The sequence below is a fragment of the Terrapene carolina genome, unplaced genomic scaffold (genome assembly GCF_002925995.2).
Source record: "Terrapene carolina triunguis isolate 2854851 unplaced genomic scaffold, T_m_triunguis-2.0 Scaffold189, whole genome shotgun sequence".
NCBI classification, from domain to species: Eukaryota; Metazoa; Chordata; order Testudines; family Emydidae; genus Terrapene; species Terrapene triunguis.
The window spans coordinates 10,296,274-10,311,471 of record NW_020664540.1 but is presented as its reverse complement, the minus strand read 5'-3'; the positions used below and the strand labels follow the sequence as shown (position 1 = coordinate 10,311,471).

Genomic DNA, 15,198 nt, shown 5'->3' with positions numbered 1-15,198 from the left:
CAACAAAAATGATTAGGGGGCTGGAGCACATGACTTATGAGGAGAGGCTGAGGGAACTGGAATTGTTTAGTCTGCAGAAGAGAAGAATGAGGAGGGATTTGATAGCTGTTTTCAACTACCTGAAAGGGGGTTCCAAAGAGGATGGATCTAGACTGTTCTCAGGGGTGGCAGATGACAGAACAAAGAGTAATGATTTCACATTGTAGTGGGGGAGGTTTAGGTTGGATATTAGGAAAAACTTTTTCACTAGGAGGGTGGTGAAGCACTGGAATGGGTTACCTAGAGAGGTGGTGGAATCTCCTTCCTTAGAGGTTTTTAAGGTCAGGCTTGATGAAGCCCTGTCTGGGATAATTTAGTTGAGGTTGGTCCTGCTTTGAGCAGGGGGTTGGACTAGATGTCCTCCTGAGGTCCCTTCCAACCTTGATATTCAATGATTCTATGACTGCGAGGCACCCAGGGCTCAAGATTGTCTCTTTTCCTTACGCTGTTCAGGAGCGTTAACAGCATCTCTTTGCGGAAGACACTGGGTTTCAATATAGGGGGGCTCAAATTGCTTGAATATAGTTTTAAATACATTATTATGGTCATTGTGTTACTTGTGCAGGACAGAGGCACCAAAATGAGCCTTTACACCATTGGTTATCATCACCAATAACAAGTAGTACTGGGATGTCGTGGAATGTTCCTCCTCCCCCGCACTTCAAGTTGTTCCAGCATACAATTCTATCAAAAAAATCAATAATTATGCTCAGTTACACAATGCAGTGTTAATTGTCCATTGTGTCCCTGGGAAAGGGGGATACATTTTCCTGTCTCTCCTTATTTGCACCTGTAAGAAATGTACATAGATCTGTCTCCCAGTCAAAATTACAAAAGTGAAGAAAAATCAAGTACCACATCCTAACCCAGGCGCACCATCTCACACCAAACCAGCCTGCGCGCTAGCCTTCAGAGCATGTGTACCTTCCGACTCCAGCCGGTCCAATCCGTAGGTGACAGCTGTGCTAATCCGCCTCACAGATGGAACAACAGTTCTCCTTACAGAAGATGCCATCAAAGCTGGAGTTGCCAGGGTCGCAGTTCTGCGGGTCAGCTCCTCCACCTGCATTCTCATTCCAGCGAGGGTCTCTGAGGATTCGGGAAGAGCAGTGACTGCTTCCTCATCTGAGACAGTGACCAGGTCTGTTAAGACTACTGAAAACAGGAAGCATAAATACCCACCACGATAATTATTGCAGGCCAACTGTGCAGCATTAATACCAGTAATTATTAAAGAATTCATTCTTAAAGGGAGGCTTAACTTTAAACAAAAAGGAATTATTAAATTCCGTTATCATTTATGCACAAAGATCTCTCTGCGAGATGGTGCAATGAATGAAACCCAGTACTCCCCAAGGGACAGCTCTCTGCGTGTGGGAGATCTCCTGTAACAAGCCTTCTGTTAGTTTTACTTTATGTTGCTTCTGGGGATGCCAGTCGCTACACTGAGGCAAGATCGGAGCACTTCAAAGGCATAAATCAAGTTATAAACCAAGAGACAGATCTAATTGTTTATTGCAGAGATAAAATATTAGGGATGATAAATTTATAATTAAACTCTAGCAGCAAATTAATTACAGTGGGACTCTTAAAAAGGAGTCATTTTTTTAGAAAGGAGTCATTTTTTTCCTACCAAACAACCTCACTCTGACCCAAACGGCAGTTTTCACACTGTAGAGCACCAAAGCAAAAGGAGACTCCCTGGCTAGATTTGCCATTGGTGGTGTTTCATTATAAGTGGTTTCTACTGTATGAACGCCTTGGCTGGATTTTTGGTTAGTTAGTTTTGCAGCACTAGCTTGGTGTGAAGGGGAACCTAGGCCGCGCTCTTTGCAAGGGTGACGGAGTTTCTCATGCAGTGGGTGTGCACTCCCTGGCTGCTGCCAGGTGGAATTCTGGTTAAGTTAGCAAGAAGTCCTCCTGCAGCTCTATACCACCCCTAGGCCATACTTCTGGGGGAGCCAGAATCCAGCCCTAAAGGCTTTAGAAGGTCCATCAGGAAACCCAGTAGATACAGTAAAGAAAATCCCATCAAATGCCTGCCAAAGATAAAGCTCTTTCAATAATTCCCCACAACAAAAGGCTAGTAATTAGTCTCACATCCCTTTGGGCTCAGTCCCAAGGAAGGAGAAGCTGTAGCCATATTGTCCAAGGAAGAGCTCCCAGCTGCACTAGGGCAGGTGGGAGGAGCATCCCTGCTCACTCTCCATCCTTCTCCACCCATTAGTTCGTGGGTGAGAGTATCAGGAGCGGAGTCCTTGCTCTTCCCCCTGCACCCAGAGCCACTACTGAGGCAGCACGAACACAGAAGACATGGGCAGTTCTTACATCCCTCTGCGCCCCTGCATGGCTGCATTAGAGGAAGGCTAATCTGACACATCTGACTCCCATGAACTCCACCTCAGCTGCCTTTGACCTCCTTGCCCATAACACACTGCCAAGAGGCCTGCATACCCTGACGTGTTTAAGAGGAGTGATGGCTAGAGAAGCAAGGACACAAACCACTTAGGGACTGGAAGACAAAGGCCAATGCCTCTGAAATGAACTGGCAACCAGGGAGGAGCACAAGGATAGGGTGCTCCCTGAACCCTCACTCACGAAAGCCAGCAGCCATCTTCTGCTCTAGCTGAAGTTTCTGGTGTCACTCTGCCCCCACCCAAATCACCGTATTTAAACCTAGCTGTGGCTAAAGCATGTTATATGATGGTTGATTCTTGCTTGTGAGGAGAAGAAAAATCAGTTATGTTAGAGAACCAGGTTTTAATCTAGGTATCTACCAAGGTTAAAACCTGGTTCTCTAATATGATTGTAAACAGGGTTTTTTCCCCAGTCACAGTAGCAAGCCAAAAATATGTTACAACATAGTTTGGCCATAGCCAAATTACAAAACATTGTGATTTTTGTAGGGTAGACAGGACCCCAGAACAACCGAACCAATCCATGGAGAGGAGGAGAATACACCACAAATATTCTAGCAGGGCAAGCTTGTTTTGCAATGAGAATAGTGAGCTGATAATGTGCAGCAGGAGACATCTCAATTAAAGTTGTTTCTGGCACAGGAACAACAAGATCAGTAATATTTTATTTATCCTAAAGAAAAAAGTAAAGCTTATAGATGAAATGAAAGCAGAAAACCCTACCTTCAGCATCTGGGGTTTTTGCAATAGACAAATGGGTGGCAGCAAAGGCGACAGTAGTGGCTGAGTGTTCTGACTTTTTCGACAGCTGGGCTACACTAGAAACAGTCGGTATCAGGGTTGCCCCCTCGCTTTCTTCCTCTGTCACGCTTGCTTCACTTGTGGTCTCGTGTACAGCAAAGCATGCTGGTGTCACGACTGGCAAGGTGGCATCAGTTTCTTGACTGGCTGTCATCGTCTCTTGAGTAACACCTATGGCAGTAACGTTTTTCAGCTTTGATTTTGAAAATTACCACCGACTTCTTGTATATTAATTGTGGAACTCCCTAGCCAAAAAAGTTACAAGAAATTTAAAGCAAAAAGGAAGAGGTAAAAGAAATATTGAATGGGAACAACTAAAGGGTTTGGTTTTTTTCCTAGCCTATAAGGGTCCAATTCTGCCACCCTTTCTCCACATGGAGCTCCCTTCAGATAAATGCAACTAATAACTAAATAAGGCCTTGAGCCTGCAATGAGCTCTGTGAGGCGCTCAGAGTAGGACTAGAACCTGAAGCACTCTTCAGTGTGAATGAGCTTGGCAGAATCAGGCCCTCAGTGATTAGTAAAAGATCAATAATCAGCTCTCAAAAATGTATTAACCCCCCCCAATTCTGGAAAAAGTATCTTAAAACAAAACAAAAACACACCACCACAGGTATTTTTACACATTACTAGCTCTATTATTTGGGATAATCCACAGAGCAATAAACAAAGGGAACCAGTTTAGAGCAATAATTCACAGTGACTACAGAATATAATTAAGTCTACGCTTTTGTCATGAACGTCACGGAACTCATGGAATCCGTGACTTCCAGAGACCTCTGTGACTTCAGCCCGCAGTAGATCAGATCTCCCGGGGGCCCCACCACCAGCAGCAGCTGGGAACTGCGGGGTACCATCGCCGCCTGTGGGGCCCCCGAGCTCCAAGCTGCCAGGAGTGGTGGGGGTACCCCACAGCTGCTGGCCACTGTGAGCAGTGGGGATACCCCACAGCTCCCGGGCGACCGGGGTAGCCCGCAGCTCCCAGCCACCACAGGCGGTGGGGCCACCAGGAGCTCTGAGCCGCCGCGGGCAGTGGGTACCCTGGAGATCCTGGCCACCGCAGGCAGTGGGGGCCCTCTGGAGCTTTGAGTCACTGCCAGCAGGGGGTACCCCGCAGCTCCCAGCTGCTACAGGCAGCAGGGGCCCCTGGATCTTCTAGCCACAGGCGGTGGGGGACCCTGGAACTCTGAGCCCCCACAGGTGGTGGGGGCCTCCTGAACTCCAAGCCAGGGCCCCTGCAGCTGCTGCGGGTGCTGTGGGGACTCCACAGCTCCCCATTTTGTCCCACATATTTTCAGAAAAAGTCACGGTCAGGTCACCGGCTTCTGTGAATTTTTCTTTATTGCCCGTGACCTGTCGGTGACTTTTACTAAAAATATGTGACAAAATCTTAGCCTTAAATGTAATGGATTAACAAACTCCTGTAAAAACAATGAGAATACAGACTAATGCGGCTACCCCACTGATACTAAACTCCTGTAAAAGCAGAATCAAAACAAACATTTTCTTTGTTTTGTTTTCCAGGCGCAGAGGTGGGGTGTCAAGTTTTTTGCACATCTTGAGGTGGGAAGGCTGAGTTTGTACAGGACTTATCACAATGTGGTCCTACCCCATGACTAGGGTTTCTAGGCACTACGGTAATACTAAGAAATAAAATAACAACAACAAATAATAGCAGCAGCATCCACTGTTCATTGCATGAAAAAGCACCGTTGCACTGTTCCATGGAAGGAATCTGTTTTCTTTCTCATTTTCAGTTTTGTATGGTTTAAAATACACTCCCACCTCAGTGACGCATTGGTTGTTCTGTCTAGTTCCTCTTGAATATAAATACTACAGCTGTGGGGAACTGCTATGCACAGACCCAAGGAAGGCATAGACTACCTCTGTGCAATCCTTGCCCAGGCAGTTTTCCCAAAGTGACTCAATTCTAACCTATAACCAGAGCCTCTGCAAGCTCACAAAAACTGCCAATGAATCTGAGCCAGATCACAGAATTTTGAGCTGTCTGCAAACTTCTTGAGCAGCAGCAATTGCTCCAGGACGAAGAGGCTGAAGGTCAACAACTCTTCCATTCCCACATCATCTAAGGGTATGTCTTCACTACCCGCCGATCCGGCGGGTAGCAATCGGTCTATCGGGGATCGACTTACCGCATCTCGTGAGGACGCGGTAAAATCGATCCCTGATCGCTCTGCCGTGGACTCCGGAAATCCACCTCGGCAAGAGGCGGCAGCGGAGTCGGCGGCAGCGGTCGGCTTTCCCCCGTCCTCACCGCCAGGTAAGCCGACCTAAAATACGCAACTTCAGCTACGGTATTCACGTAGCTGAAGTTGCGTATCTTAGGTCGGAACCCCGCTGTAGTGTAGACCTAGCCTCAGACAACATCAGTGGCTCCAGGCCCTCCATTACCTGCTCTTGCTGTTCCAGTGGAATCATTGCACTGAGCCTTCAGATTCTCCAAAGTCACAGGCTACAGATAAAACTGACTACAGAAACATTTGTACCTGGCTTGAAGATGCTTCACTGTGTTGACACCCCCAGCACTTGAGTTTAAGTTTACAGCCATCACACAATTTAAAGACAGGTACGACCCCAGAAGCCAACTGGAGTTGCACTTGCTTACGCCAGGGCTGAATTTGGCCCATAGACTGAATGGCGCCAGTAGAAGCTCTGAAGTTCCTACTTTATGGAACAGTGAATGCAGGAATACACAAACACACACACACCCATACACTAAAGGGACAGTGTCAACTTGAATTTTTTACTAACAAACCCCCCCACCCAAGTTTTTGATAGTATATAAATGGTGTTCTATGCACAGAAATTTTTAAAAGTCTCCTTAAAACAGTTTTTATATTTCTTTTTTCTTTCTCCTCCCCCAGTGATGGTTATATAGAGAGAAAATTCATCAGACACTCGGGCACAGCTCTAACCCCCATGTGTCCGTCTGCTTCTGCCTTTTCAGTTTCAGCTTTGCTGCTTCTGTTGCTGGTATACATTCTCTCCCCAGGGCATGAGGTAGAGCATACATATCAGCTCAGTGCATGAGAGTGATCTCACCTCAGTTCGGGAGGCTTGAACTGATCATCAACAAAAGAGTGAAACTGGTTGGACATTAGGAAAAACTTCCTAACTGTCAGGGTGGTTAAGCACTGGAATAAATTGCCTAAGGAAGTTGTGGAATCTCCATCATTGGAGCTTTTTAAGAGCAGGTCAGACAAATGCCTGTCAGGGATGGTTTAGATAATACTTAGCCCTGCCATGACTGCAGGGGATTGGACTAGATGACCTCCCTTTCAGTTCTACGATTCTATGATTATACATGAGGTGCTGTCAAAAGCTCAAAATGCACTGAAAAAGTATATTTAGTCATTTCATTCATTTCTAGCAATCTTAGCTGTTACTCATAGCTATAACAGCATCCCTTTAAACATTTATACTGCAGATGCAGGTTAGCCTCTAGCTATAAATCAAAGCCATCTTTGTTCGTTTTTGTTCTTTGATTGTAAGGAGACAAATCAGTAACAAAGGTGCTTCTCCCAATACCCGTGTTGGAGAGCAAGTGTAGGTTTTTATTTCAATGTGGGTAGGCAAGTTACCTTTTAATGAATTTCCCAGGGTAAGGAAGCTATTGGATTTTGTGTCCGTCATAGTAACAGTCTCTGGCAATGACAAGGAGACACTTTTCCTATCATCCATTGTGACTGGTTCTGTATTTTTCTTTGTGTTTATAGCAGTCACGTCAGCTTCTGCCAAGGGACTTGTGAGATAAACCGAAGTTTGGCCAGCGGAAACTGTTGGCATCACCTCCCCCTGCATTGACACCTGTGCTGGCCCAGGGTCCATGTTTTTTTCTAGTTTCACGGTTGTTGCATATGCAGAAGCTGTAAACGGCATGCCTCTTTTCACATCATCTTCATCATCCTCTCCTCCCGTTGTCCAAGGAGGTTCCGCTATCACATCGTTCTGTTTTTCCTCCTCATGCTTTGAGCCTCTTACCTGACTTATAGTTCCTAATTTTGTATCATCCCAATCATCGCTCAGTACAGAGACAGCTGGAGCACCTGTGACAGCACTAGCTGCCACTCGCAAGCTTCCTTGCCTGCTGTCCGTTTTTGTTTCCAAATTGAGGGAGGCATCAGTGGATACAAATGTCTGTTTTGCAGTGAGGGCGGAGGCACGGGCATCTGTCAACTGCAAAGGGCTCCCTACATTTGGCTCCAGTGTTCCAGGCTCAGAATCAGCTGTTTGATGAGCCAAAAGTAAAGGGCTTGTGGGGTAGTCACTCACCACTTCTAAGTTTTGGGTTCTGGGGTGCAGAGTTGGCAATTCTTCATTGCTAAGCTGGGGTGTAGCTGAGAGGTCGGAACTACCATCTGCCTTCTTCCCTCCTTCTATAGCATCCATCCTAAAAAAGTGCTTATCCAGGTCGCTAATAAAACTATGTCCGGCCTCTGTGCTACCCCCTACTGTCATCTTGAACACAGTACTACTGAGCACATCAGCCTCAATGTCCGGATTGAGAGTAGTCAAAGCTGTAGTTAGCATGGCCTTCAGTAGCCCATTTTCACTCGACTCTTTGCTTGAGCCAGTGGGACTGAACTCACTTTCATCTGCCACAACCATTGACACTGTAGGGGGGTAAACATCGAGGCTCTGACTGCCTATGAAAAGATTATCACTAAGACTTGTGTGCTGCGTTTCTCCTTTAGCAGTGAAGATCTTGTTTAATGACGTCCCAGATGGCTCTGTTGACACTCCAGATGGCTCTTCTGAGACAGCAACACTGGTCGATTGCTCAGAAGGGCCTACGTTATTTTCCAAGCTTTGCATGCTCATCCTCTTGTCTTCTAGCCCATTCCCTGCCAATGCAGTTTGTTGGACCCGTACTGTGACTTTCTCCGGTTTCTGAAAGGTTAGACATTGCAGGCTGGTGGAGCTGAGCAGGATGCTGCATAGGACCACGCAAATGTGAAATCCTATTGATCTGCTCATATCGGAAGAAAGATGTGCACAGAAATTTGCAGAGTTGATCATTTCAGAAAATGAGTCCTAGGAAAAGAAAAACACAATATACAAATGTGTCACTTTTACATGCTTCAAATTAACACTTTAAATTAAGATAAATGCAGGTAAGTGGGTCACCTTGATAATGGGACAGGTTAATAGTCTCTAAGGTAATTTGTGGTGAGGATGCCAGTCAGGAACTGCCACTACTTTTTTTCCATCCCTGCTATAAACACAACCTATTTCACTCATTCCTGCTGCATTCTGGGTTTCATTTTATTTCTGTGTGCTCTAGTACCTAGAGACATATCCTCCTGAGTTCTCAGCCACTTTTGACATTGACACGCTCAGCATACAACATATACCTATCTCACAGGGTGTGAAGAAGATTAACCAATTGGGGTCTGATCCAGCAAAGGACGCAAGTATGTGTGTAATATTAAGCATGTCAGTAACCCCACCTACGTCAGTGGAACTGTTCCCATGCTTAAAATTATGCATGTGCAAAGCATACTTATGTGCTTTGCTTGGTCAGGCCTTAATGTATCACAACCACTTTGAAGATATAAAATGCTACCTCAATGCTAAGTATCATTGTTCTCCCAGTGGTGAAATATACTCTGAATATCTGGTTACAAAAATTCCTGCAGACTATCAGGCAACATGTCTATGTATGTATACACATGCCCACCATGCTGTGTGATAGAAGAGTAATCCTAATATGATCTATTGAAATATAGAAATGTTATATATACACACACAATAGGCAGAGCAGGTAATGCTGCCTATTTTGAAGGTTGCCAGACACTTCCCTTTATCAGACTTGTTTTCAGCCACTTATAACTTTGCCAAATTTTAACCATTTGGGCTGAAATTTTACTTGCCAGGTGTCTGCCTCAAGTTGAATTTTGGGGGAAAATTTCAGCCTAAATGGTTCTGCTGTTTCTGAGAATGAGGGGAAAATGCATTGTTTTCCCCATGTTAAAAACATTCTGTTGGCTTTTAATTTGAGAAGCTCTAGCACTCTGAGGCTTTGGAGCAGGAACGTGAAATACAGCAGGAATTGGCCTGTGTGTCAGAGATGTGCTTTTTGCTGGCCCCGTAAAAACCCACCCTAATTTGGCCAAGTTATAAGCGTTTGGGGGGGAAAATTGCAATTTGTATAAGCTCAATAGAGACTCCTTGTATTTTAGCTGCTAAAATCTCTAAAGACTGTCCTCACTGAGCACGCTAGCCTCTCTCAGCTCCTACGGTTGACCAGACTGTACATGGTGGGACATCCCCACAGAATGAGTAAGCATGCTTCCTCCAGCCCGGGGCCACAGGGGCAAAGCTGAACTTCCCCTGTCATGGGTGATCCAAGCAGGGTTGCGGGAACAATTTTTATAGTGGGGGTGCTGACGATGGAAACCATATATTTTGTGTTTGTTATTACTACTTCAAGCCAGGGGGTGAGGCTGCACCCCCAACATCCCTTGTTCCAGCACCACTGGCTCCAGGCCAGGATGGGGCCAGGCACTGGAACAGACAGCAGGGAACCTCTCTCTCCTGAGTTCTCAATGATCCTCTGCTGGCACCCATGCAGCAAGGAGGAAAAGGTGCCTGATTCAAATGCAGAGACTGGACACGAGGCAGCCTCAGGAGGGGGAAGAGTAGATTGGGAAAAGGAGTCTGGTGATACATGGACTGGAGGTGGGCAGGGAGAGAAATTGGAAGTGGCAGGGCAAGGAGACTGCAACTGGGAGATGGGTGGAGGGGAGGCTATGACTGGATAAGCAAGAAGGCTGGGGTTCTGTGGAAAAAATACTATATAGTCATGGAATTATCATAATGCATACACCCAAGGGGAATGCATGAAGATTGCACAGACACCCCTAGCTCTGGCATTTCCTAACTTGTGAGTGATTGACTTTACAACCTTAATAATGTTCTTTTAACATAGTATTTTGTGGTTTTATATATTAAAAAATACAGACACACTTGTACCTATGTATATAAAATGGCTAGGCAGTTGGTGGCTGTGCTGAGATAGCTGCTTATTATACTAGATTGGACTGTTACCTTGTGTTCCCTCCTCTCTCTGTTTGTTGCATCCATCTATTGTGTATCATCACATGCTAAGCTCTTAGGGGCAGGGACTGTATTTTTGTGTACAGTATAACAGAGCCCTGACTGGGGTGGATAGGTGTTACCACAAGGCAAATATATAATAACAGTCCTCAGGCCTGGTCTACACTACGAGTTTAGGTCGAATTTAGCAGCGTTAAATCGAATTAAGCCTGGACACGTCCACACGACGAAGCCCTTTTTTTCGACTTAAAGGGCCCTTTAAACCGGTTTCTTTACTCCACCTCCGACGAGGGGATTAGCGCTGAACTCGGCCTTTGCGGGTCGGATTTGGGGTAGTGTGGATGGAATTCGATGTTATTGGCCTCCGGGAGCTATCCCACAGTGCTTCATTGTGACCGCTCTGGACAGCGCTCTCAACTCAGATGCACTGACCAGGTAGACAGGAAAAGCCCCGGGAACTTTTGAATTTCATATCATGTTTGCCCAGCGTGGAGAGCACAGGTGACCACGCAGAGCTCATCAGCACAGGTAACCATGATGGAGTCCCAGGATCTCAAAAGAGCTCCAGCATGGACCGAACGGGAGGTACGGGATCTGCTCGCCATATGGGGAGACGAATCAGTGCTAGCTGAACTCCGTAGCAATAAATGAAATGGCAAAATATTAGAAAAAGTCTCAAAGGCCATGAAGGACAGAGGCCATAACAGGGACGCACAGCAGTGCCGTGTGAAAATTAAGGAACTAAGGCAAGCCTACCACAAAGCCAGAGAGGCAAACGGAAGGTCCGGGGCAGAGCCGCAAACATGCCGCTTCTACATGGAGCTGCATGCCATGCTAGGGGGTGCAGCCACCACTACTCCAACCGTGTGCTTTGACTCCATCAATGGAGAATCATGCAACAGGGAAGCAGGTTCGGGGTATGAGGAAGATGATGATGAAGACAATGAAGATAGCTCACAGCAAGGAAGCGGAGAAACCAGTTTCCCCAACAGCCAGGATATGTTTATCACCCTGGACCTGGAACCAGTAACCCCCGAACTCACCCAAGGCGTGCTCCCAGACCCTGAGGGCACACAAGGGACCTCTGGTGAGTGTACCTTTGTAAATATTACACATGGTTTAAAAGCAAGCGTCTGTAACCCTTCTGCCCATCTAAGTTGGCAGCAACAAGGGCCGGGTTCTGTATCTAGGGGTTCCGTTTCAATAACGCAATGCAAAACCGGCTCGAGCCCCCACCCAGTGACCTGGGACAATTACATACCACCCCCCGGGGGCCTCTAGGAGGCAATACTTCCCCTCTCGCAAGCACGGAGTCTGAGTGTAGCAGAAAATGTTTAATGACATGAGGTAAACGACATCAGCATTAAATTGGAAAAAACACCACAAACAGGATTCATAACACAAACCATGAGCAAAAGACCCACCCCAGCAAATGGGGCCGGGTCCTTTTCCCTTTGGTTCTTGAATCCAGCAACCCAAAAATCACCCAGAGTCCCCAAAGTCCAACACCCCCAAAGTCTCTTGGGTCCAGCAACCACCCGAAGTCCCAAAAGTCCAACAACCCCCAAAGTCTCTGTCCCTGGTCAGTGCAGTCATAATACACCATCTACTGCCAAAAGGCAAGGAGCTGCTGCTGTATAGCAATGCAGCCCCACGTCTGCCAGCACCCAGATAGCCAATGACGGCTACCAGTCATACTGCACCATCTACTGCCAAAAGGCAATTAGCTGCTGCTGTGTAGCAATGCAGTACCACGTCTGCCGGCACCCAGATGACATATGGTGACGGTGAGCTGAGCTGAGCGGGCTCCATGCTTGCCATGGTATGTTGTCTGCACAGGTAACCCAGGTAAAAAGGCACAAATCGATTGTCTGCCGTTGCTCTGACGGAGGGGGAGGGGCCTGACGACATGTACCCAGAACCCCCCGCGACACTGTTTTTGCATCATCAGGCATTGGGATCTCAACCCAGAATTCCAATGGGCGGCGGAGACTGCGGGAACTGTGGGATAGCTACCCACAGTGCAACGCTCCGGAAGTTGACGCTAGCCTCGGTACTGTGGACGCGGTCCGCCGACTTAATGCACTTAGAGCATTTTATGTGGGGACACACACAATCGACTGTATAAAACCAATTTCTATAAAACTGGCTTCTATAAATTCGACCTAATTTCGTAGTGTAGACATACCCTCACAGTCCACCAAACGGAAAGGTAAAAAAACTGTTAAAAACTAGTTAAGGATTCTTAAGTGCATAGACCACTAACACAACCATTAAAAAGCCAGGAAATTACTAGTTAAATTCTTAGTCTACCTTTGCAATATTACAACCATGATTGTCTTCTTCACTTTACATCACCCACATCCACCACCACAAAACACATGCCTCTCCCTTCCTCCCACCCACACTCCTATAAGGATGTTTAAAACAATCAAGGAAAGTGAAGTGATTCTATGGTCTACTCTAAAACATTCCTTGAAAGCCAATACTGACAACTATACAAGAGTAACCTTACAGATCTTACGGTATTCTGAAGCATGGATTTTTAATTTTAGAAAGGATACTACAACCCCATTATTACCAACCCCCAACATCCAAAATCATGAGGTTGCCTTACAATTCATGAGAGCTTTTTTAATAATATATTTGGAGATCTTTTTATTTGCCTTCTGGTTTTTGAGCCTCTAGGGTACACTCACATCACATTTTCAAGCTTTTCTTTGCACACATGAGGGCTAAAAACTGTTTTATTTTAATGAAACAATTTTTTTTAGGTTCTTACGTATTCACATGACTCAGGAGCTAGTGCTGTAAGTGAAACATCAAATATCATGAGGCCTGTGATAAAAATCACAAGAATTGACAACGCTGCGGAATCCTCACTTCTCTTTTCACTGCACCTTTTCTTGCTGTCTGGACTGCAAAACACCTTTCCTGTTCAAAATCTGAGGCCTGGGAATGTTCTAATCTAATCTAATTGCTAATCTAGCAATCTAGTCCCTTAGTGCTTTCCAATGACTAAAAGATGCACAAAAGTATATTGTGTAAATTAAAAAATCAATAATGCCTAATGGAAGGTGTCTGCCTTTCTGTATGAATACAGATTATTTTCACCTCATTCCCCCCAGGGCTTGCCAGCTAAGATTACTTGGAGATTGTGGAACAGTCCTTTCAAAAGATTTTTTAAAGGAAATTTGACTCAAAATGCAGTGTTTGTAAATAAACACATAAATAAGATATAGAAATATTTCTATGGAATATAAAAAAGTTCAATGGAAATAATTTTAGGGGGGAAAAAAAAAAAAATCAAACAAACCTTCCCTAACAATGCTTGACACTCAAGCTTTGCATTAATCAAGAGAACCCAGAGATGAAACTGACTAGAAACCAACTGCAAAGGTATTTTTAGTGTGCTCCATGCAAGAAATTCCGAAAGCGAATATACCACAATAGCGAAAAGCAAATTAGATTTGTAAATTGTTTTTCAAATTTAACCCTCTCAACCTATGTCTACACTATGAGCAAGGGATGTGATTTCCTACTCATGGACACACCCTCATGCTATCTCTCCTCAAGTTAGTGCGAGTATAAATAGCACCGGTAGCCATGGCGAAGGCACAGCTTGAGCTGTGCTGAGTACAAACCTGTGGAGAGTATGTACTAGGCACAGCTCAGCTCAGCTATGCCTCTCCTGCTGCTACCCATGCTACCACGGCTACACTGCTATTTGTACTCGCGCTAGCTTGCACAAATACGTTTCTACAAGCAGGAGAATCACACCTCTAGCTCGCAGTGTAGACATAGCCTAATGCACTCTTTGTAAAACAGGTAAGGGAAGGTGTGGGGGTGGGTTTAATATATATCTTTTCATCTGTGTCCCTCAAATTAATTATATCATTTTTACAGGTATAACTCTTAAAGTATTTATTTACTTAAGAACATAAGAACGGCCATACTGGGTCAGACCAATTATCCATCTAGCCCAGTATCCTGTCTTCTAACAGTGGCCAATGCCAGGTGCTTCAGGGGGAATGAACAGAACCCGCAATCATTGAATGATCCAGCAAGTGGAAGTATTAAAGTGAAGTGGGGGGGGGGGGTTCTGCTCCCCCTTTCCACCACCACCACTAATAGCACGTAACTGGTTGATATGCAGTGCTTGCTCAGTATTATCATAATTTGCATTACAGAAGTACATAGAGGTCCCAGCTGAGGTTTGTTGTGCTAGATACAGTACATAGACAGTGAGAGACAGTGCCCCTTACCTGAAAAAGCTTACAATCTCAATAGACAAGGCAGACAAAGCGTAGAAGACAAGCAGTATTATCGTCACCACTTTACAAACGGGAACAGAGACACAGAGAGTTTGATGTGCCCAAGTCACACATGAAGTCTGTGACAGCCGGGAATTTAACTTAGATCTCTTGACTTGAACAGGGCTCTGTTGCAGGCACAGCGGCACAGAGCTCATTGCAGGATTGGGGCCTAAGAATTTGTTAATGACAGCAAGGACCTATTTCAAAGAAGATTAAGCAAAGCTTAAGGCCTGACATAGCTTTAAAAAAAAAAAAAAGGCTGGATTGGATTTTGCGTCTAAGAAGCATTACAAGTATCCCCCTGGCTATCCTCTTAAATAAAATAATATAATGTATTAAATAAATTAACCGTGGAAAGCTTAAAGCAAAGCCGATTCAGGTTTTAACTAGTAATCAACTGCAAAGCAACAGAGGGTCCTGTGGCACCTTTAAGACTAACAGAAGTATTGGGAGCATAAGCTTTCGTGGATAAGAACCTCACTTCTTCAGATGCAAGTGAGAAGTGAGGTTCTTACCCACGAAAGCTTATGCTCCCAATACTTCTG

At 45.3% G+C, this 15,198-nt stretch overlaps 1 protein-coding gene across 2 annotated transcripts in view; it reads right to left on the bottom strand.

Moving 5' to 3' along the window:
- The window catches only part of ARMH4 (armadillo like helical domain containing 4), a 114,445-nt gene that overhangs the window by 93,471 nt on the left and 5,776 nt on the right, over positions 1-15,198 (bottom strand). The window contains exons 2-4 of one of the 2 annotated variants that reach the window (XM_024223846.2): positions 6,860-8,312; positions 3,180-3,428; positions 964-1,194 (exon numbers count right to left, since the gene is read on the bottom strand). In XM_024223846.2, coding sequence (XP_024079614.2) covers positions 964-1,194; positions 3,180-3,428; positions 6,860-8,297 — 1,918 coding nt within the window. In that variant the 5' untranslated portion in view covers positions 8,298-8,312. The remainder of the gene's footprint in view (positions 1-963; positions 1,195-3,179; positions 3,429-6,859; positions 8,313-15,198) is intronic. The other variant, XM_026654267.1, reaches the window with a different exon arrangement.